This window comes from Epinephelus moara, chromosome 19 (genome assembly GCF_006386435.1).
Source record: "Epinephelus moara isolate mb chromosome 19, YSFRI_EMoa_1.0, whole genome shotgun sequence".
Taxonomy (NCBI): domain Eukaryota; kingdom Metazoa; phylum Chordata; class Actinopteri; order Perciformes; family Serranidae; genus Epinephelus; species Epinephelus moara.
In genome coordinates, this window is record NC_065524.1 from 20,158,052 (window position 1) to 20,181,373 (window position 23,322).

Consider the following 23,322-nt stretch of genomic DNA (forward strand, 5'->3'; position numbering starts at 1 on the left):
ATTTTTGACTTGACAAGAAAAAAGAACAATGAGACATTAAAATTCAACTCTTTTATTTGCTGGAGTTGAAGGTAGACAGTTTCCATTTCTGATGTATATAATTGGTCTGTTAGTGAGGCAATTTCAGATCCAAAGGCTAAACTTCACACAACTGGCTTGATCAAATCACACCACAACAGGTTTAACTCTTTGCTGCCAGTGTTCGCTGTCAAACCATCAGAAGACTGCAGCATCACCCCAGTAGTGCTGAATGGCTTTCCCGTCTTTCCTCTAAATATACCTGCACTAAAACCAGATGTGCTCAGAGAAAACTCATGCGTAGTCTATTCTATCGTTTCTATTTTTGAGGAGATGGGAGGAGAGGAAAACGACTAAAAGAGGAAGCCACAACAGTCAGTTGAGGCGTGGCCCAGAGAGGGTCAGGATATGCGTCACAATCTCCAAAGTGCATTCTGGGAGCTGATGTTAGGGGGGGGGGTTACTGCCTGGAGTGCCCAACCATGAAAAGGGCAAAGGTACAGGTTGGGAATTTGAGCCATCAAATACATCCAAAGGTTACCATGGCAGGTAGCAAATGCCTGTTTCCTGACTCTCAGAAAACATACATACATCTACAGTAAAATGTACAGATCAATCACTGACTATACTAATCTATGAATTATATTGCACAGAAAACAAAAAAAAATGAAACAAAATGCATATAAATAGTAATTCTGAATGAAATGTACATTACATACAATAGACGCCTCCTAGCTTGAAATAAATAAATAAATAATGCAAATACAATTAAAAAATGGATCTTCTTTTTCGCATTTCTTTCAAATAATGTGTGCCATGATACTGTATCTTCAAAAAACGTGTGTTTGAGTGTGTGTGCACGTGTGAGGTAGAACTCAGAAAGACGCACCACAGGAGTGAGGAGCATCTGCAACAGAGAGGACTGAAAATCACTGAACTGAGTAAGGGCACTTAAATTAAACATGTTAAATATCAGACAGCTGTGAATAACGTCTGAATGAACCTGACAAAAGGGTAAAGTGACTAATTTAGACTTAGTCTCTGGTGACAGTCCCCACATACAGAACTCATTCTAGCCAGTGGAGTGGCCTCTATGAAATTGTTACAGCGCTAACAGTAATCACTGGCTCCTCACGTCTCAGTTCTCTTACATTCACCCTGTTCTTCCTCATCCAACAGACCATCGCCTAAAAATTACATCTAAGTAACTAAAGTTAAAATACAGTCAGTTTACAGTATGCTATAGTAAAAAAGAAAGTCAGTGTCAGGGCAACAGACCATTTGACTGCTTGTCAAGATGCACACAATCAGAGGTGACGTAATACTAAGAAACTTGGATACACCAAGGGACGCTTTCTACAAGAAAGATGATATCAAAATAAAATCATTTTCAATTGGATCCAAGATGAAGTGCGCTAAAAGTCTACAGTTAAAAAGAGTTGGTGTAGAGTCATTCAAATGTCCCAAAAACAATACAAAAATGCCAAATGAACAATTCAAAAAATATACTCAACATAATATTGTAGTGCCGACAGTGTGGTATTCCACTGTGTAGCAGTAGCTAAAAAAACAGCAATGTGTAAAGTACACTCAAATCCCTCTCTTTCATAACATACATCACAGATTCACATCAAAACATACTCTGATTCTTTGCAGCAAAAATACAGTAATAATGATACATTTTCAAACCACAATCATTTACAGCAGTAGAGGGGGGAGGGGAAATAAAAACAAACTGTACATTAAAAGCGCGGCTCTACAAACTAACATGAGAAGTTCGGTTGGCCTTAAACCCCTCTCCCATCACACACACACTGATGAGGAAAGGTTTGCTTTTTGTGTGCCGGCGTGTATGTATTGTATGTGTGCGTTATCTGCAGCAGGCCAGCGCACCCAGAGAGGTGTGGCTGTCCAAGCTGCTGTCTGTTTCAGAGGTCATGGTGGGGTCACTGCTCGGGTCAGTGGGCTCTGTGGACATGGACGAGACATCGTTGGCCGAAGAGGAGGAGGACGTGGGCTGAGGGGGGCTGTCGATCACTGCTGCACCTGTGCTGCGAAAAACACACGTCAACGCATAGGTTTCATTCAAATACACAGATACTGCCTGGGTTAGCTGCTGAGTCAGTGCCTTAAAACGATAGTTGGCATTTTTTAAAGGCACTACCTTTTCTCAACTGTGGAACTTTCATATCTTTACACATTTCTCTCTTTCAGTGCATTCAGTATCCCTCTGCAAAATGTCTTTCTCTGAATACTCTGGTTCACAATGGTATTCTCTTGTTTCCACTGTGAAGGCATTTCGCCATCCCTGTCATAAAGACTCATTTTTTAAATTTTCTTGTATGTGTTGTCTCCTCAATAAACCGCTGAAAGTCTGACTCATACAGCTGACCTATTGTGTCACACAGTCTGCGGCACAGTTATGCTTATGCGCAGGAATATGAAGGTTCTGTGGTTGAGAAAATGTAGCGCCAAAGGAAAAGGCTGTCTGGCAGAGTAAAGAAGTGAAAATATTCTCAATATAGCTTCAACTTAGACTGATATTGATTTTTTTTTTTTTTTTTTTGGTGGCTAAAACAAGTTTTTCTGCTTCCCCCCATCCATAGCAGTACATAGCTCAGCTTGTGTGTCACAACTCCTGCGTGTTTCTCCAAACTGGGGGCGTGCCAGCTGCCATCTACTGCAAGTAATACACTGACTCTAGATAAGTGCCCCACTTCAAAAAATCTGAACCATCCCTTTAAACTTTAAACTTCCAGATTTGGTCATTTTCAGATCAAAAGATGTCTAGTTAAAACAGCTTTATTCTGAAATTATTAAAACATAATCCAAAAGGTTTCAACTGCACTCTTACAATAATTCTACTTCATAAAACATTTTATCTTTGTTCTCATGTCTCATTATGACCCTAATACACTGCTTACATTGCTTAAAATGACATATTAAAACCACATTTTTTTCCAGATTTAACCTACTGTAGATGTCTTCCTTAAACTTGCAGTCATATTAGGGCTGCACAATATGAGGAAAATATATGATATGCAAAAACACTGTTGAATATCAATATAACGATATCACTTGCCATATAAAAACAGGTATTAAAGTGCAATCAGTTCTTGACTCAGACTTGCACATTACTTGTGCTTGTGCCACATCATCTCCAAAATATTGCTAGACAGTGGATGTGCTATTTCACTTCCTGTCTGGCATTCACACTTTCATCTGTACTCAGCTTGTCACACTTTCCTCCTGTAGGACAGCAGCACTAGTCTAAAAAAATCTCATTGGCATGCATGCAGATCCTGCCCAATAAAAAAATGCCTTACAGCAAGGGTTCTGTCTGATTGGCCAGAGAGTTAACAGCATTGTACATATCAGACAAAACAGTATTTTAATACCTTGTTACTATATTCAAACTCTTTCCCAATGTGTTTAAAGTGCCAGTTGATATCGAAATGACAATAAAAAAGACAATTGTGCAGCCCTAAATCATACATGCATATATGAAGTATTCAGTGAATATTGTATAAAATACAAAGGATTAGCAGTTTAGCTTTTCCGTTCGCCTTCTCCTTGTCTTCTTCTTTATTTTCAATTTAGTTTCTTGTTTTAAATTATTTTATTTCCATGTTCTTTCTTCACATTCTGTCTCGATACTTACATGTGTCCTTTTATGTTTATGTTTTGTAAATCAGTAAAATCTGTGCATCTGTTTTACATTTTTGTATTTGTTAGTTCATCCACATTGTCTAAATGTGTTTGCAGTGAATGGTGAATAAAGGGATTTAAAAAAAAAAAAAAACATTAGCAGTTTTACATTATTCAGTCATATGATACTGTATGATTATGCGTCAGATCTCGTGAAACAAAACCTTGTGATGTTTTTCATAAATACCCATCATGTGTCTATTGATTCTGCAATTCATCCTTCCCCCCTCTTCTTATCTCCCTGAGTTATAATGATTACTCACCTAAAGGAGGCGGCTGTCCTCTTATCACTCCATTTCTTGTCCACTCCTCCCATTCACTCACTTCCTTATAAATTAGCCCTTCAAGTGGAAGAAGAGAAGACGGTTAAGTCAGGCAGAAGATACAGAGAGAAACCACTGATGCATGTATCTTGGTATGCGATGCACTTTTTCTGTACAGTCAGAGTGTATTGCATACTGTACAGTCCAAACAGCATCGTGTTTCTAACTTGGACGGGCTGTGCTGGTGTGACCCTTCTAAATATGAGTGAGGGGTCATTATCACCTGGCAGGGGTTAGGATGAGCTCATCCTGCTGCACAACTGAAAGTGATATTTACACACAATCTGAAGTCCTCCCATGCTCCTCCGAATCAGGTTGCCCACAGTGGAAAACACTAACTGGGAGGCTTTAAAAGGGGATTTCAAGTAAACGCAATGCACCCTCTGGCAGCTACAGTGGAGACACAGAGCTCCTCAGGCAACAATGTCTGTTACCGATGGTCTGCGTATTTACACATTCACTGGCTGCCCCGCTGGATTTCTTTAGACATGGTTTATTTTTGTGCTTTCCATGAATAGAAAATAATCATGTCATCACCAGTGAACTGCTAATCATAGACTCTGACCAGCTGACCAGTTCTATTTCAGTGTAAACACAGATTTGCACAAAATTAGATTAATGCTAAATTAAACAGCTGTTTAACTTCTTGATCTTTAAGGTGTAGTTTTTTAAAGTGGTAAAACAATATGGACATTGAACTAAATTTAAAAATAAATGCATTTTCTCAGACTATTCACTTAACATTACTAAATGAAACCACTTAGGAAACTGCTGTGCTGCCTCAGGAACCAGAGGATAGATAATACACTGAAACCTAAAAGCAAAGTGTTGCGTGTGCTGTTGAGAATCTTAGTATGCTGTCTAACCTTTCCACTCTTCCACGGTATGCTCCCTCTCATCCAGCTGTTTGTCCAGGACCTTCGGAGGCGGCTGAGAAAGAGAAAATGGCTTGAATGGCACACTGGTGGTCCAAGAGCGATGCCAACTTTCCACTTCAAGTGATGTAATTAAAATCTAATGTGACCCATTTAAGAATCATGCGCTGCGATCAGCGATCCACTTACCGCTTCCACTTCAGCCGGGTCGTACCAAACGTTTATGTAGGGGTGCTGCAGGGCCTCGTCTACAGAGATGCGCTTGGAGGCATCAATCACCAACATCTTGGATAAGAGATCTCTGGCTTGGCTCGCTGAGGGGAGAGACAACTGATAGATAAGATGCTCGGCTATTAATCACAAGTCTACAGATGTGGTTTGATAAGGGAATTCTGTATGATATGACAGCACACCCAAACACTACCTTTCAGTTTGTTGTGGTCAGAGTCAGCAGGGAAGAGCACGTCTGGGAAGAGCTTCTCAAAGCTGTACCCGGCATAGCGTGGCCTGTTTTCTACATACGTTCTTACTGACTGGTTCAGCTTCATTAGAAAGTCCTGAGATGGAGTGCCTAGCTGCTCGATTACCTTGTTCCACTGGTCGATGTCTGAAGTGTAAATGTTAAGGAAACACACACTATTCACTCCCACACACATACGGTAACACACCATGAGGGCAGAGTGACATTTAACTTTATTCAGAGGTGCACACACCAATAGCTCTACTTACATATTCCACACACACGCACATACTGAGATCACATCATCTATCATGATGATGCCTCTCACTCCCTTTCTGCGCAGCTAATGCATAACTATTACACATAATCTCTGTAACTACTGCCCTTCACTGTCTGGTTTGGCTTGACATTCTCACAATAGGTGGGTGCAGCAGAGCGATGATGGAGTTCATGTTGTCGGGTGGAAAATATAAAAATGGATAGCAAAGTGACAGAGGGGAACTCTCAGAACGGTGTTGGATCTCTTCACGCAGAATGAAGTGATGACACAGTGATCAATCGATGATGGGGAAGGATACGATCAGTGCCGGGGAACAACACGCTTCCCCTGATCATCTCGGCCACTATGCATCCCACAGACCATACATCCACTGGAGGTGGACATTTAGATGACAGGGAGGTGGACGTGCAAACACAAGGGTGAGATAAAAAAAAAAAAGCACAAACAAAGTGAGAAGAATGTAGGCAGAATGACAGTGGTGTGATGATGTGTGGAATGAAAATGAAGAACATGCAGCATCAGCCAGATATACGAGAGACAGAGAGAGCAATGCAGCCAGCAGATTAAAATGAAAACTGACATCATTACTGCCCATGACAGCCAGAAAGCTTCACATAAAGCATGTTACACTGGGGGTTTTTAAGAAACCCCCACAGCCTGGCACACAATACTGCATTCAAGCAAACAATCGACCAGGGAAAAATCTGACAGTCTGCACAGCATGAAGCACAAACACTTCACAAAGACTGTTAAGATTAACAGCGTGAGGGAGAATTTTAAAAAGACCCAAGGATACAGTCCCTTCCTGGGAAGAGGATTTTATGGCGAACCATTTCCGCCAGTATGCAGCCCACAGACCATATGTCCACTAGCGAAGTGGAACAAAGCCGACAAAAGGTGAGAGGAATGCACAACAACAGGTTAGTTACACGGAGGAGGCCAGTTAGCGAGCAGTTTCTTAGAACAAAGTCTCATCATGTGCAGAAGCACCATGCGGCTTACACAGTGTTAACAGCAAGATTTATCTTCAGGTCCCTGTATACAGCTTATAATAGATCTAACACAAATGCTTTAAAGGGAAACAGTGTATGGTGCTCTACAGTTTAACACTAAAATTACCAAGGGTTGACAGATAGAGTGTATAGATAATTACTAACCATTGGCTTGGTAGCCCATTCCCAGGATAACCTCAGGTGCTCTGTAGTAGCGTGTAACCACATATGGTGTCATCAGGAGGCCCGTGGCAGCTGTTCGAGCCAAGCCAAAGTCTAAAATCTTCAGTGTACAATCTGACTTCACAACTATGTTACTGGGCTTGAGGTCCTAAAGGGGAACACAAACCAAAATGTTATTTTTTTTAAATGTTAATTTTGTCAGTAAGACCCAATGACATAAATTTCTCTTTAAAAGTACACTATGCAGGAATTTAAAGCTCATTGTTTGTGGACAGTATCATCACCAAAATGAAAGAGAGGGCAAACCCCAGATTAACTCTCATTTTGAGCTTTCTCCTCGCTATATTTGCGTTTTTCGGGCGCTGGGTCCCTAACTTTCGTAGCTTCCTCATGGATGAAGGCTTCTCAAGGTCACTACCTTTTTATAAAGTCCCGATTTCATCTGCACACTGTGCCGAGGAATGACCCAAACACAGCAATATAAGAAACCAGAATTACCACCCTGTGGTTGTATGTCTCTGTGAACTAGTCAAGTTACAGTTTACTTTAATGTCTGTGAAAACATGGATGCTTCACACACATCAGTTCAGTATCTGACCAAATGTCTCCCCTTCTGTTCCTGAGATATGACACTGAGTAATAGCCAGAAAAGTGTTTTTGCAGAGTATTATTATGTAAAAGTGAAGCTGACCTTGGACCTTTTGGATATAAAATGTTATCCCTTCATCATTTATCTTATTAGATGTTTGTGAGAAATGTTGTCATTAGTAGCATATGAATTACTGAGTTACGGCCAAAAACATGTTTTGTGAAGTCACAGTGACCTTGGCCTTTGACCTCTGACCACCAAATTTTAATCTGTTTGATTCTTAAGACCAAGTGGACGTGTGTGCCAAATTTCAGTTAGCTCCCTCAAGGTCTTCTTGAGATATCACGTTCACAAAAATGAGACAGATGCAAGGTCACAGTGACCTTGACCTTTAAGCTATGACCACCAAAATGTAATCAGTTCATTGTTGAGTCAAGTGGACATTTGTGCCAAATTTGAAGAAATTCCCTCAAGGCGTTCTTGAGATATGGCGTTCACAAGAATGGGACAGATGTGTATAAATGAAATCACGTAGATGGACGGACACACATGAAAACTTAATGCCTCTGGCTACGGCTATCCCTGCAGCAGAGGCATAAATACAGGCAGATAGCAGAGCCTCTGCAGATAAATACACCTTCACACACTTATAGTGGGTCATAAGTGATGATTGAGAGGAACTACTTTGGTAGGAAAATCCTACATAGTGTGCTTTTAATGTCGTCAAGTAAGCATGAAGGAAGCAAACACCATCTAACACCAGTCTGAGACAAAATGGACTCCACATTACATCTTGACCAGCAGCACTGTTCAAACAGTAGTCGCTTTTTGTTTGTTTTTGCGCTCACAGTATTGACTCCACATGTCACACAATAATAGTGTACTAAATTATCCATTGAGACTAAAATCCAGCTGACAGCCCGCAGCAGCTATTTTTTTAAAGACTACTTTTTGTCCATGTCACGATTCTCTGCAGTACAAATTGCTTATTGAGGTGCTTTGTTTGAGAGTAGCAAAGCATTTTAAGTTTACAGATTTCAGATGAATCAGGCAGTGGCATTTAACAATATTGATTTTTGGGGGGTTTGCTGCTTCTTCGTTCTAACGAGGAATAATGTCTTGTTGAAGATGTAACATTCCCTTAAAAGGCCTTTGCTTAAAAGAATACGTCACTCCCCAAAATGAGCATTTGTGTACCAATTATCCCCCTTGTGTGAGGAAAACTTTTTTCTCGCAAGCATCCAGGAAACAAAGAATCCAAAAACTGAAAAAATTCTTGTTATTATTTGACTTTGGTCATTGCAAACTAACCTTTTAAACACCAAAGTCATACAATAACACAAACAAATGAACAACTGAGGCAGCGGTAGACCAGCAGCTCCCGTGTTCAGCCATCTAAATTTACTGTTTTTATCAAAGGAGTCGGGCTTTGAAGGCAGCATAGACAAGTTTCACCTTTAGTTTAGTTCTGTGTTAATAAAGGGCTGTCTGTCTGGGAAGTACTGAGCATACGACTACATAAATTAGTTGTGTGAGAGTTTGTAAATGGACGCTTTAATATAGTTTTGCTGTTGTTAAATGTGGACCCCTGTAACTTAAATTCATCAAGAATTTTCTGTTTTTGGATTCTTCGTTCTATGCAGGCATGCAAAAAAAAAAAAAACCCTGACTCTTCTTCACATATTAAACATATCATTTGAGGGGTGAAGTATTCCTTTAATATTTTTAAGTAGCAGTTATCGAGTTACTATCAGCGATTAAAAACTTTATTGCCATAATATCACTTGTCGTGACAGCCACACCGGGCTGCATGTTTCTAATGCTACTGCAGTTTTCACCTGTCACAGTCTCTCTGGAATTATAAATTACAGCCCATGCACACACTTTACACCTGCTTGATCAGTGTGGGAAAATAATATTCAAGATGGAGGTCAGAGGTCAGCTTCAGAAGAGCCGCTAAAAATTAATTACCTAGCTCAAGGACATTTCATTAAGGATTTGGATTTCGCAGTCAAAGAACTGACATAAATGTTAATATTTTCCCATCAATATCTTTTTATAGATGTTTTATAACTCCAATATATTTTCAAGAGGGTTTGTTGATAATTAAAAGACTATATTCATCATCTAATATTGTGCCAGTTGACCGTTTGCCCTTACACTTTAGTGTCAGGTGTCACAGAGGGTTTAACGGTTCCTCTTCAGTACACTGGCCTGGCATTACCCTGTGCAGTCACAGCCAGCTGCTTACCCTGTGAATGATGCCGGCAGCATGGAGGTGTTTGATACCACACAGCATCTGATAGAGCAGATAGGACAGCCTCTCGTGGTCAAGCTCCATCTGAATGACCTGGCACAGGTTCGCATCCATCAGCTCCATCACCAAGTATCTGACGGAGCAGGAACAAGTGGACGAAAAAGCATTTTAGCAAACACACAGGAGGGAGTATTATGATTTCATAAATGTACATCCACACTTCACATGTAGTTACTTACACATCTTGGAATTCTTCTAATGATTTTTGTGGTGTGAATACATTTAATAGGCCGATGATCTGCGGGTATAAAATGATAGGCATCAGAATTATGTTGGCATGTCGTTTACACGTCACATCAAAGCTCAATTTGAGTCACACACACGTTTAAGAATACAAACGCCATTAACATTCTGCCATTCTAAAATGCCACATCACCCACTGCTCATGTGACTGAAATATATTTGCATACTTACATTTTTGTGATTGACACATTTCATTAGGACTAGCTCTCTGAAGGCCCTCTTGGCATGGGTTTGATTTTGAAACGGCCGACTCAGCTTCTTGATGGCAACATTTCGTTCAAGGATTTGGTCGTAAGCAGAGCTGAGGAAGAGAGTCAGCAAATCGTTTCAAAATATGGTCACAAATGTAGCTTAATAAGTATGAGACATTACAGATTAGGGATGTGTCACCTCAGTAGTCTAAACTCCTCTGCTTTTGTTATCAGAAAAAAATACAGTTTTTATGGATTTATACTGTAATGTCTTTGAATGAAATATTCTTTCCTTGTCATGAAATTTCTGGTGACGTATTGGAATCAGTGACCCATATTTCAGCAAGAAGCCGTTTCAACACTCACCAGACGATTCCCTGTGCTCCTGAGCCGATGGGTCTTAGATTCTGGTATCGCTTCAGTACTGTGAACGTCGAGTCCCCAACGTCTATGCTGTAGAACTCTCTTTCTCTCTTGTTTTTGTTCATGGCGAAATCTTCAATTACTGCTCTCTGTGCATCTAAAAATGTCCTCTGTGTAAACAAAGACGGGCACACGTTTAAATATTTTGTAGTGCCAGGACTAGACACCACAGATACCAGCAGACCGGCCAAAAGTTATGAAGCCAAATGAAAATCCCTGATCCCCAGAAGGCAGATTAGGAGTAAAGGAGAAAAGACACTGCTGAATTTCACACTTGAGGCAAGCACTGCGGTTCCTTATCTCAGCAACCCAGCAAACACACCAGGATGGAAGATTTGATATCATCAGCAGTGGTGGCAGAACAGCAGGCCATGGCGAGGTCTACTCCATCATATGAAACCTGACGCTCACACTGACTCTGTCACACTGGAAAACCAAGCCCGGTGATAATTCCTGTGAGTTTGGAGCCCAGCCCAGGACTCCAGCCCAGTTCTACAAGCGGGTCTTCCACAGGCACATGTTAACTGGGTCAAGTTGCACCACGCGGCTGTGAGCCCAGATAAGACTCAACACCGAGACGCCAATTTGTGTGCATGATGTTCCGGAACATGTTTCATTAGAACAAAACCACCTCAAATCTAAAAAAGGCAAACATCGGCTTCCTCTCCCGTCCCTCAATTCTTATATAAGCAACATAATCACCCTCCCCGCTCTTCCACTCTGCCGACACACTGTCCATATGAGGGATATAATTGCCAGAATAAAATGAGTCAGCTCTCCTTCTGTTCCTCCAACGTCACAAAGACGTACATAACATCCACCTCCCTCACAACATGGAAATAGACTTGCCGCCTCTTTTTATATTTCAGACAGGGAAGACAATTATGCTTGTCTCAGTTATGAATGGCATTGCAGTGTGTGAGCGGTGCTGTCGGTGGTATATTCAGCTATCTCTTGCTCTGAGGTAAGGTCATTATAGCAATAATGGCAATCCATGAGGATAATTAGGGTCAAGTCGGTGCAGGGAGATATTCACAGTCTGATTTGATCCCCTAAACTCCCATTTAGTCACACACAGTGTTAATATTACTGCTCCCACTGTGAAATAACTAGTATTGATGTTCACAACTACATGCTGCATCGACAAATACCTCTGAAATCAATGGCACACTATTAGATTGCAGTTATGTGTCAGCTGCAGTATTTACAGGGAATGCAGCAGCGGCCACATCAGTAGTCTCAGCAGCACCTAAGAGGTCTGGACCTCGTGGATGGATTTGATGGCAGGGAGCAGTAACACATCTAGATGTCCTGTGAATCCTGCAAAAGCAGAAATTTTAGCGGGGGTCATTCCTCGAGCGCACTGCCCTCTAATGACTTAACCTCTACTTTCTTTAAACAAGCTGCTTCAGCGTAATGATTTAATGAACGGCTTCTGAAGCACATACTTAAAGGACAGATCATTTCCTAGCAACGGCAGATAACACATATTATACTAAGATAACACAAAAACACTGTGTCCACATATTCAGACAACACACAAATATATGGTGTAGCTACTTGTGTATAACACCTCATACCATAAAACACACATTAAAATGAGCTAACACACACACAACTAATATAAACACGCTAAACAGTAATACTGTATATTGTTTCCATGGGTGGAATACCATTGCATGTTCTCAAGCAGATGAGAAAAATGCAATCTCAGCCATATACATGCATGGATGTAGATTTCGGGGGGCGCAAGGGACATGTTCCCCTCAATATTTAGAACATGTGCATTTGTGTACCCAAATAAAAACATGAAAAAATACATTTACAGCAGAAATTGATGCAGAAAAGCCATAAATTGGTGCATAGTTTCACCAGAATGCAGGAACATAAGTGTTTGATGCTCAGATTTGCTGTCAGAGGACCCCTAAACCTCCCTAAACCTACACCCCTGCACATATGCATTATAATCTCCTTTACACCTCATGGATAAGACACCTTCTGCCACATTATGTCCTCATATATGCCCAATCCTAAACTGACCTTTTCCCTACTCCACACATGCAAACTGTCAGCAGGATGGAGACAGACAGAAACACAGAAGACCTTCCTCCATCTCTCAGGCTCAGATTGACAGCAGAGACTGAGTGGAAGACCACTATCGACCAGTTATTTATTTTAACTCCATGTCAGCGTGTTAACCTTGGCCACACGACCCCTCGTCTTGTCTTGCCGTAACCAAAGGCAGCTGGCTGACTGTAAAGACGCGCTGCATCAGAGCAGATCCGTGCATGCTCGCTGAAATCGTAGCCACAATACGCCGGACACAACAGGAGAAGACATTATAGCAGCGATCATGACAGCCGTATCGTAATATGACAGGGCCTGTTGGTGAAACACAGTGCGCAGTCGGTGTGGATACGAGCCGCTGCCGCTATCTATGAGCGATCTATACGCCATGTAAGGACGTATCGCTTTGTAACGACAAGAACAGGGAGTGTTTCGGTGAGTAACACACGGAGGTACATTTTAACACCCTTTAATAATAGTCTAGTCGGTAAAGCAGTATGCACATAGCGACATACGACCCTCCCCCACGGCCAAACAATAAGCACGTCTGAGGAGCAGAGGTGCGAATCCTCATCTTACCTCTGTCATCAAATGAACCTATCGATCCCCCCGCGGTCCGATCGGCGGCGAAATGTTCCGCACTATTTGTTTATGCCGCCGGTGAAGGATGATTTATTCCGTTGTGCGGCTTAAAAATACATGACCTCACCAAATTCACTTGCCTACGTTTCCATCTGGCTACTACTGACAGGGCCAGGACGCGCAGTGCGCACGGGGCATGCGTCCCAGCAGTACGTCACTCATCCACAGAGACACACCCACCACTTCACCACCTCCTCCATCTATCCATCCTTCCGCCTGTCTATCTACAGACATGGGGGCGAATTAAAGGAAAAAAGCTGAATAAAAGAGTGGAGGAAGAATTCAGATGCGGATGCGTCTGTGCACCGGATCTCACTGAACGGTTTGGTGAGTATGAAAACTACATGAATAAAACACTGTGGTGTTTACAGTCATAAACCCAGCTGAACACCTATGGAGCATTTTTATTTACCAATGTGTAAAACAATGCTCTCCACCTTTATCAATATAATAAGACCAACTGATATAATACAAACCATCTCCAAATCTATTTAATTATGCCTGTTATTGTCTCTGATGGTGTGTCCTTTAGTTATGCTATCTATCTATCTATCTATCTATCTATCTACATATATAAACTGGCCCACTTCCGTTTAAAACATGATGAATTAGATGTTATTTAATGCTCTTTATGTCTGCAGTATAGGCTATTTGTACTGTAGAGGGCTGACACTGGCCTCACTGAAAATAAAAACTCCATACTACATGACAGATACTGAGATATTGGCCATTTTCAGTCCAACAGCACATTACAAGTTCTGTTAAATGAAAAGGGCATTTCCAATATTGCTGTAATGAAGAGTGGAATACAAGACTGCATTGTTTTCTTGCTTTATATTTCATAAAATGTCTTTTTCTGGTGACAATAAAGAGTATGCTGAAAGGAAGTGCCAGGCTGAATGGTTTATGGATCACTGCAGGTGAAAACGTCATTCACATTTTTTTTCTGTAACTAACACTTAATGCTTTGAAAACTGATGCCCATGTCGCCCCACAAACTGTCCTTACTGCAAAGTCCTTCACAGAGGTAAATGGAAGGACAGTCTAATGTCCACATAAAGGGCATACAGTGAAACACAGACACACAACTTCAAGCAGAAGAGTCAATGGTTAAATTAGTCTTTCTTTCTTTTTTCTTTCCTCTTCAGGTCTACTTAAATTAGGCCAGTAGGTTGGTGTACATGAGTATTTGAATGCCTTTTAGAATTTGGAAACAAATAGTCTTGGCGTTAGAAACATGTTTTTATGACTGACAGGTCTTCTGTATATTTGTGGACTAACAGATGATCTGAGTTATCACTGTCTTCTGAAGAGGTTTCTTACATCAGGACCGTTTTAATCAGGCTTTGATCACTTGGTGAACAGACAAAATACCATGCATAAATCTTGAGTGGTATTAAAGGGGAACTCCACCTAAAGTAAGAATTCCAACATGTTATATCCATGGCCAGGAAAGCTCCATCAGTACTTTACAATACATTAGCTACTCTCAAAGCCAAAAACAAGAGAAGTAGGGATGCATGATATTGGATTTTTTGCCGATATCCAATGCCGATATGTAACATCTTATTTGGCCGATGACTGATACAGATATCAATATATCCACTTTTTTACCTAATTTTAATGATCATCAAGTTTCTTCTGTAGAGGAATTATTATTATATTGTAGTGACGCCCACATTTCCCAGCATGCTGGACTGAGTAGTTTGTAGTTGCTGTTAAGTTTGCTGTATTCTGTTCCATTATGCAAATGTTATCTTTTGTTATTGTCTATGATTTGCCTGTTCAGAGCATGATGGTTTATGCTAGTTGATGTCACTTGTGTGTTAATTTGTACATGCACCATTAGCGAGAATGCTAGCTTTTTTTCATGACCCCAGCTATTTTTCCCCTCTGATTTGAGACTCTATTTTGCAACAGCTGACAATAAAATGTGACAGTGGTTGGAGCTACACTGTGTTCTCTGGGATATGGAAGTAGCATGCATGCACATTTTTATTGTGATTGCCCACCGGCACATGAAGACATGAAATACAATACTTTCCAATGCATATATCATATATTCATTGTACAAAATAAGAAAAAACATGTTGGCCAATTCTGTTCATTTTAAAGCCGATATCAGCCAATACCAATGACATACCGATATTATCATGCATCCCTAAAAAGAAGTAAGTCTTAAACTTGTTATGTCATAGGGTATAACATCTGGGGTGGCTCTACAGACAAGACTGATTTTTTGGACCAACACAAAGTTTGTTTTCTTTTTTTGACCAGAATGAGCTTTATTCTATTGTAGTGTTGTCAGATCTGAAACAGAAAATGTACCCATATAGTCAGTGTCATCTAGAACATCTTTCTCAATTCATCATCTACAGAGCAGCTTCAGACATTATATCCAATGACATGACAAATTTGAGTTCTAGCACTCTAGTTTTTGGATTTGGAGGAGAGTTATTCATCTTTACACATGTTTTTGGACTGTCTTAGACCATAGGAATAACATGTATGACTTTTGAAAATGGGTGTAGTTCCCCTTTAACAGTCCCATGTCCTTACAAAGAAGGTAAGTAAGTAAATAAGTTAGTAAGTTAGTTAGTCAGCTGGTTAGTTTGTGTTCATGCAGGATCCAATGGGCACATAGGCCAGGTTTTGTCTGTTTCCATGGTAAAAGGTGATGCTGCAGTGATCATACACACCTATACAACAACTGAAGGATATTATTTGCATGATCACTGTCATCAGACAATAGGTATCTTCTGTCAGCCCGTGGATCTTATCTCCTTTCCATATGAAACTGTGGGATCATTTGTGGACTATGACATACACAGGCTCTGCAGGAGTCTGTAGCATAGTATTCAGGGTACCGTCTAGAGTTCATGCATCAGTTTCTACACACTACAACAACGGCTGTATGCACGGAGCCATGCTCTGCGAAGGCATGTGACTGAGTAAGGACATTAGGTAAAATTACGTTAACTTAGCGCTGAGTAGTTTAAATTCTCCCTGCACCCACCTGACAGCCCGGGATGCTTGTTATTTATCCTTGTCCCTGCGCAGATACCCCGGGGCCTGCAGAGACAAGCTGCGCGCAATAAGCGGCATGGATACACGTCCCAGCACCGACTCCCGCTGCAACACACGGCTACTACGGTTTCTTACCCCTTGTTCGAAGAGAGCCCGCAGTGTTATGATCATCGTGGGGGAGCAGCCCGACAGCAGCAGGCTACAATCCACTCGTCTGGCCGAGGTCGTTCGTCTTTTCCAGGCTTCTCTGTAGCGCACCTAACGCTGGGGATCCACCGCACCTTTGGGCGTCAGACGGATTTAGTTAAATCGGTGTAGCTGATCTCACGCCACCCGCTATTGGTGGCTCTGACCTGTCGCTGTCAAACCGCGAGGCTAATCCAATTATGTGTTTAAAGGCGAGACGCTAAGAATAGCCCCAATTACAGCAAAAAACTTTTCAGATCTTCAGCGTGGTGCTGGTGGCGATAGAGCAAATGAATGGGGCACCATGTATAGTTAATGTCATTGATGAATTACCTGCCAGAGCGGAGCAGCGTTTACCGAGAGGACGTCAAAACAGCAATGCGATGATCACAAGGATTATTTTGGATCCGCGGTGGCAGCACTGAAGATAATACAAAGGATCAGACCGCTGACATAGGTTACATATGGTACCAGGTAATGTGGAGCTATTCTGTATCATCTCCCTCCTTCCTACAGTGCTGCTGTTTGACACTTTGCTGAAATGATGTGCTTGTCTTCATGTTTACAGACATTTCTTCTCAGATTTCACATGTAAAGTCATTCACTTTAGGCACCAGCCCTTGATATACATCCACAGGGCTGTAATGAGATTTACCTTTAAGAGTAATGCATAGTATAGCCTTCATATTCAGGCCTGTGACGACAAAATCATCTCGGTGAAAGGTGTTGTTTGGCTGCTTATGCTGTGGCTACATAACCAGGACTCTGAGCACTGTAGGTGCACACTATCATACTTTGTCATGGCACATAAGCGTGGGAATTCATTGTCAGTGTAGTGAGAAAGAAGGCTGTAAGAGACCTAGATCCTGATGAAGCATGTTGTCCCAAATTCCCAAGGATACAGTACAGCTTCTCCTCTGTCTGTGTCTACATCATGTGGGTGTCTGCTTAATGGATCACTGGGGTGGTTTGTATGTAACAGGATAATAGTCGTTGACTGCATTTCAGTCCAAACATAATCAATAGGAGAATAAAGATGCCTTTACACCCAGGAGGCAAAAACTGTGTGAGCTGGACATGTTATCAGATTATTAGATACTAAAGGAGCTGGATTTGGACAGCAAAACATATCCTGCAATTGCAGAAGAGAGATCTTCAGATGCAGATGCTGTAATAGGATGCAAAAGTTTGATGTTAATGTGGAGAGAGGGCAGGAGAGGTCACACATGGTCTCGCCAGTCAACATGGTTCAGGTAAAAGCCATGTTGTTATATGCAAAGCACAGCTTCTTTATGTTTTCCCCCCAGAAAACTAGCAACACATTACAATGGTGTTCATTTAAGTAGCAAGCAATAGCCAGGTTGCTGTGCTGGTCCCTGCAGCAGTCACAACAGTAGCTTTACACCTGTAGACAGACCACTTTGAGGGAGTACAGCTGTGAAAGTTTGTGCTCTACAGTGGACGGGTGGGTGCACCTGGCAGGGTTCCTATTTTCCTCTTCAATCCCTTCATCATAACGACAAACCAGCATGCAGGGATGCAGTAGGATTATTTTATACTTCTCTTCAATACTATAGTTTAAACACTGATTTAAATGACCTTGTGCATTTTTTAGGTGACCCCGTGACGTCACGGTTGCATTGGTGTTTTTGTTTTTAGCCACACGTTTAATCTTGTGCAACTTTCCTCGTATTCAGTCGACAGTGGGTGTCACAAGCCGAGGATAAATTCAGTTTAAGTGTGGGATAATCAGGCCTAGAGTAATTGGGTTGGTTTGTGTTAGTGGAGGCATGTTGCTTCGTTCAGTGCACTGTGTGGTTAGCTGTGTGAGTAGCCTCTTGTGTCACTGCTCTGAAACATTCACAGGAAAAAAATGTTACCATGCATCAATAATGATTTGATTTTTTAAAATTTGTTTGAGAAGATGCAGTTAAACCTGGAAGAAAACAGCATTTCAGTTTTTACTTACAGTACATTCTCATGTCAACACTTTCTCTGAGGTTGGGCGTGCAGTAAAAGCTTTCTCAGACTTTTTAAACATCAGTGTGTTGCAGTGATTTCTGCCCTTTGGGACAGATACAAATGGAAATATTCGTGCTAGTTTTTACTGGAATCTTCCGAAATGATGGCACTTTCAGGTCAAGTCTAATCGGGTGTTTTGATCCACCCAGATTTAAAGCAATGTACAATTTATTTAAAAATAAGGCACTTTCTTGGAATGCATTGATACTTAACTGTGTAGTTTATTCAGTTTTAATGTATCTAATCTAACCTCATCTAATGTGTGTCTAAAGAGAAAAGAAAGAACTAAATCCATAATGTAGTCAAAATAATATGAATTAAGCATTTTATATAATTGATGCATGAAATGACTGTGAGTAATGTTCAAAGTGAGAAAGCATCTTTGTATTTCCTACAGCATCCCCTGTCTGTCTGTCTGCCTGGTTTCTACCACATTCTCAGCTGTATATAGTTGTAGTAATACCGACACAGCAGGTGACAACAAACTAACATGGCATCATGATGACACAGTTGCTTTGGTGCCAGAAACACAGCTCCCTCAGAACAGCCCTCTGGTCAGAAGAAAGCCTATTAGGAAATGGGGAGGGGCAGAGACAGAGCGAGAAGCAGTGAGTCTAATGGAGTAAGATAATCTAATCGCAGTCCAGTGCAGAGAACTGTCTTTTTCCTCAGATCTATCTCTCATAACTGTCTCTGAAGACAAAATACTGGTGACAGGCTTTGACAACCACAGTAATACCCTCACGGAGGGATGTGAAGGCGAATGTGCAGTGAGGGTGGTGGGAGAAGAATTCAGAGGTTAACTAGCTTGACAGTCAGCAAAGAAAATCATCCTACTAATGCAGTTTATAGTTTTAATGAGTGTTGAAAGACATGTAAGATATTCAGATGTAGATGTTTGATTTGAATACAGAGCAAAAGCCAGAAAAATGAAACCTCTCTTCAGAATGACCTTGAACAAAAGCTCTAACAAGTGTTTCTGGTTTGTACGTGTGTGTTTTCTATGTATGTGTGTGTGCACATCCTCAGGTGCATGCTTGGAATGTGTGCAGGATGAGCAGCACATTTGTTACATTAGCTGAAGTACTGGAGGCACGAGGGGGACCTCTGCTGGAGGAGGAGGTCTGGTCCCTGCTGCTGGGCACTGCAGAGTCTTTAGTGGATGTCTCTTATGAGGGTAAAGCATTTTAGATAACCTCCTCTCATTGTAGGTGCACATTCATCCTGTCTTAATGCTATCACCATACTGTTATGTTACTGCAGTGTACATGTAACAAACACGTGAATGCATCCTGCAGTATTTCTGTTTCACTCTGACTTTACTATAGAAATGTATCAGCAGCAGCAGCATCATCATACATATTACTGACTTCCCACTTTTTTTTTTCAGGTCACAACAATATGTGTAACATCATAAGCCCCACCTCCTTGCTGCTGTCAGCCACTGGTACCTTAGCATTTAAGAATTGTGGCCTATCAGATGAGGTATCCACCTTCACTGCTCCAGAGATGCTGCAGGGCCGTGCCAGCTCAACCAAACCTGCCATAGAGAGGGTCAGTGCATACATCCTCAGACCTGTCCTAACAGCTATACATGGACATTGATGGCAGAACACTGAATAGTATTAGTTCATTTTGCCCTTTTTAAAAATATATATTATCTGTAACTTTAAACTCTGCAGTCATTTCCTCATGTGTCTCTTTCCTTGGAGTGTAAAATCTCAGGATGTCAAGAGTTGAAGGACGACTGAGGTGCCAGCACGCCATCTAGTGGCTGAGTAAAGGAACAACTGCTCTGAAGTTTGCACTTAAAGCCTTGATTTATTAACATTGAGCTGAAAAGACTCTGAAGTAACTCATAAATAAACAAATTAAGTTTAGGGCATAAGTAATCTGACTTAATAAATGCTTCATATCCCCTATCACAATGTGTCTTATGGTAGTGTTTGAAAGCAGCAGGAATTGTCACTCCCTGCATAGTACAAAACAACATGCTGTATCCTCAGCCATTATGTAAATCAAAACCATTGTTGCTTTTATCTTAACTGATTGGTCATTTACAGTCTGTTCAAAGAGTATTTTACATGATTGACATATTAAAGGAGCTCAATATGATATTCAGAGTATTAAAATAGCAGCAAACAACCATTTGTTATGAAAGAAGAAGAAGAAAACAGTGGAGTGATGGAATCCTGAGCAGAGACTGAAGTTGTTGTAGTTAGATGGTTTAAACGTGCGTGCATTTAAGTGCATGTGACTCCTGTGTGTGTATCCCAATGGCTAGCTAAACACTGCCATTCTACCCTGCACTCATACGGCAGTTACAACTGATATTGGGGTGGCGCTGTTGCAGAAGAGTAACGCCGGCCCTGCGGTTCAACCCCAGTCAGCTCTGTTGTCACTGTTAGCACTGTTAGCCGCTAGCCGCCAGCACAGCCACCTCCATGTTGAGAGCTGTGTACAGACAACCTACATTCTAAATATCATGCGGAGCTCCTTTAAATTATGCTTAGATTGTTTGTTTAGAAATTCTTAAGACAACCTCTGTAAATTATTTGAAAGAAGAAAAAAGTGAAGACATATTATTAATTAAGTTTTTCATCATAATTTGATTATTGTGTCCTATGTCCATTCCCTTTCATTTTATCAGATGATATATAATTTAGCATATGGCTGTCTTGCTCGACCCCAAGGTGTTGTGTGTCAGCTTAGTCATGCATTTTAAATCCCAAATCCCACATGTAGTTTGTATAATTTCTGTTTATGCAATGGTAATGATTGACGCTCAGTTAGGTGGTTTAGTTATGGTGAGATTTGGTTGGTAAGTCCAACCTATCTTGTCATTAACCATTTCATTTTGTTGCACAGATGCTGGTGTATTCACTGGGTATGACTCTCTACTGGTCAGTTGATTTTCACCTACCTCAAAATCAGGTGGGAGCCTCTGATACAGCGCTGTCATTTTTGATTCAGTATCATCACACTCTCGCACCGCAGCTATTGTAATGACTTTCCACTCTCATCACTCAGCCAGTCCAGTTGAGTGACCATCTAAACAGCCTCCTGCTCAGCATGTGTGAGGACCTGGCCCACCGCAGGGTGACTCTCAACTCCATCCTGGAGGCCTGCGAATCTCAGCATAAAGCCACCATCCTGCCGTCGCCCACTAAAGTGATCCAACAGCTGGTGGAGGAGGTTTTTCACGAATCAGTGAGTCTAGATATATATCCACAGCATGTACCTGTCTGTAAGCTTCTTAGCTTCTCTGCAGGCCATTTCATTGTACATGTGTCACAATTTTTAAAGCACAATCTGCATACTGACCGTGGTAGGGGTTTCTTTTCCTCCAGATGGATCATGGCTCTCTGCCAGACAGTCACGTCCCTTTGAGTGGCAGGAGCCAGATGATAAGAGAGAGACTTCATGGTGAGCATGCATGTTAGAGTCCTGATAAACTAGAGTCTTATTAAACAAGCTGGGCTATAAATACAGCCAAACCATCGCATAACAGAGGATAAAGCAGACATGAAATCTTGCTGAACATAAGCATGAAATAAACAGGAAAAAGGGCCTTTGAAAAACATGCACATCTTGTATTACTGACCTATGCATCAGTAAAGCGATACTTCAGATTTTTTGAAGTGGGGTTGTATGGGGTACTTATCCAGAGACAGTAGATGTCAGTCGGCACGCTCCCAGCTTGAAGAAGCAGGCAGGAATCCAACATGAATGCAAAGCAATCTACTTTCTGTGGAGTGGTCAGCAACAAAATGTAATTTAGCCAACAAAAAACATGCTTTACATTTATGTCAGACAGTGATTTCCAACGGGAAAGTGAAGCTGTTATATTGCTCTCTTCAAAGCCAGACTCCATTGAGAATAACAGTGATTTAACATTGCGGAACACAGGAATTGCTGGTGTACCTCTGCCTCAATGTCCACCTCAATCAGTCATTTAGTTTGTATTATTGGGTGACTTCGGCATTTGAAAGAGTTGAAGTTGAGTTAAGTGTGTGCCACTGAAATATGGCACACACTTAAACTGATACTGATTTTTTTTAGCTGGGACTTTTTTTGGGTGGCTATAATATGTTTTGTTGCTGAACCATCAACAGCAGTACATTGCGTAGTGTCCATGTTGGACTCTGGCCTGCTTCTCCAAATGGGCGGCGTGCTGACTGACATCTTCTGTATGCAATATACTGACTATGACTGAGTCCCCCGTACAACCCCACTTAAAAAAATCAGAACTGTGTCTTAAGTTTTAAATGTAGCTGATTTAAAATGTCTGGGATTTTGTGGCAAAATAAAATATGTGTATTGTAGGGGAGTATCATATTGCTGCTATTCATTTTGACATCATAAATCAAGCTGACCTTTGACCCTATGTGAACATATTTACAGTGTGTATTTTCAGTCATTGCTATTTTTACTCAAGATGGTACACAGGCCCACAAGATTAAAAGGATTTATTTTATACAACTTATTGATTTTTTTCCCTCTAACAGTGCAGTCTGCAGGAGAAAACGCTGAGTTGAAATATCAAAGATAAAGAAAATACAATAATGTAATGATTCCACAAGACCAGCCCCGCACCCCATCCCCAGACAACAACAAAATATACACACATTGATACACAGAAATCCAACTATATGTCTACACAGATGCATATGTCAAACATATCCTGTCATCAACCCACAAAGACTGAAATATTTCCCATGCAGCTCCTAAACAAGACCAGCATTTATCAATCAATCAATCAATCAATCAATCAAT

At 41.1% G+C, this 23,322-nt stretch overlaps 2 protein-coding genes across 5 annotated transcripts in view; one reads left to right on the forward strand and one right to left on the reverse strand.

The window, feature by feature from the left end:
• Positions 1 to 36: 36 nt before the first annotated feature.
• Positions 37 to 16,613, reverse strand: mapk8a (mitogen-activated protein kinase 8a). 4 transcript variants are annotated; one of them, XM_050070763.1, is made up of 12 exons: positions 16,474 to 16,613; positions 10,546 to 10,712; positions 10,160 to 10,289; positions 9,925 to 9,983; positions 9,680 to 9,818; positions 6,822 to 6,987; positions 5,963 to 6,034; positions 5,349 to 5,531; positions 5,114 to 5,238; positions 4,916 to 4,979; positions 3,990 to 4,067; positions 37 to 2,064 (listed from the first exon to the last, which is right to left on the reverse strand). In XM_050070763.1, exons 1-12 carry the CDS (start codon positions 16,507 to 16,509, stop codon positions 1,889 to 1,891), a joined length of 1,395 nt encoding a protein of 464 aa, XP_049926720.1. In that variant the 5' UTR covers positions 16,510 to 16,613; the 3' UTR covers positions 37 to 1,888. The 4 variants fall into 4 exon arrangements, with proteins under 4 accessions (XP_049926720.1, XP_049926719.1, XP_049926721.1 ...); XM_050070762.1 differs by lacking the exon at positions 5,963 to 6,034 and adding an exon at positions 6,461 to 6,532 and having other exon boundaries at positions 16,474 to 16,612; XM_050070764.1 differs by lacking the exons at positions 5,963 to 6,034; positions 16,474 to 16,613 and adding exons at positions 6,461 to 6,532; positions 13,249 to 13,450.
• Positions 16,614 to 16,713: 100 nt separating this feature from the next.
• Positions 16,714 to 23,322, forward strand: part of ptpn20 (protein tyrosine phosphatase non-receptor type 20) — a 33,314-nt gene continuing 26,705 nt past the window's right edge. The window contains exons 1-6 of the mRNA XM_050070756.1: positions 16,714 to 16,998; positions 19,576 to 19,723; positions 19,937 to 20,100; positions 21,415 to 21,480; positions 21,577 to 21,756; positions 21,897 to 21,972. Of these exons, the coding sequence (XP_049926713.1) occupies positions 19,600 to 19,723; positions 19,937 to 20,100; positions 21,415 to 21,480; positions 21,577 to 21,756; positions 21,897 to 21,972 (610 nt within the window). The 5' untranslated portion in view covers positions 16,714 to 16,998; positions 19,576 to 19,599. The remainder of the gene's footprint in view (positions 16,999 to 19,575; positions 19,724 to 19,936; positions 20,101 to 21,414; positions 21,481 to 21,576; positions 21,757 to 21,896; positions 21,973 to 23,322) is intronic.

What these genes read in the sequence shown, in the direction of transcription:
- mapk8a (XM_050070763.1), bottom strand. Translation starts at nt 16,509, where the DNA reads ATGATCATAACACTGCGGGCTCTCTTCGAACAAGGG. An exon ending in CTGCCGGCATCATTCACAGG is followed by an intron (nt 6,988 to 9,679) that starts GTAAGCAGCTGG and finishes GTTCCCCTTTAG; the next exon opens with GACCTCAAGCCCAGTAACAT. An exon ending in AATGGGCTACCAAGCCAATG is followed by an intron (nt 6,035 to 6,821) that starts GTTAGTAATTAT and finishes GTCCACCTCCAG; the next exon opens with TGGATGTATGGTCTGTGGGA.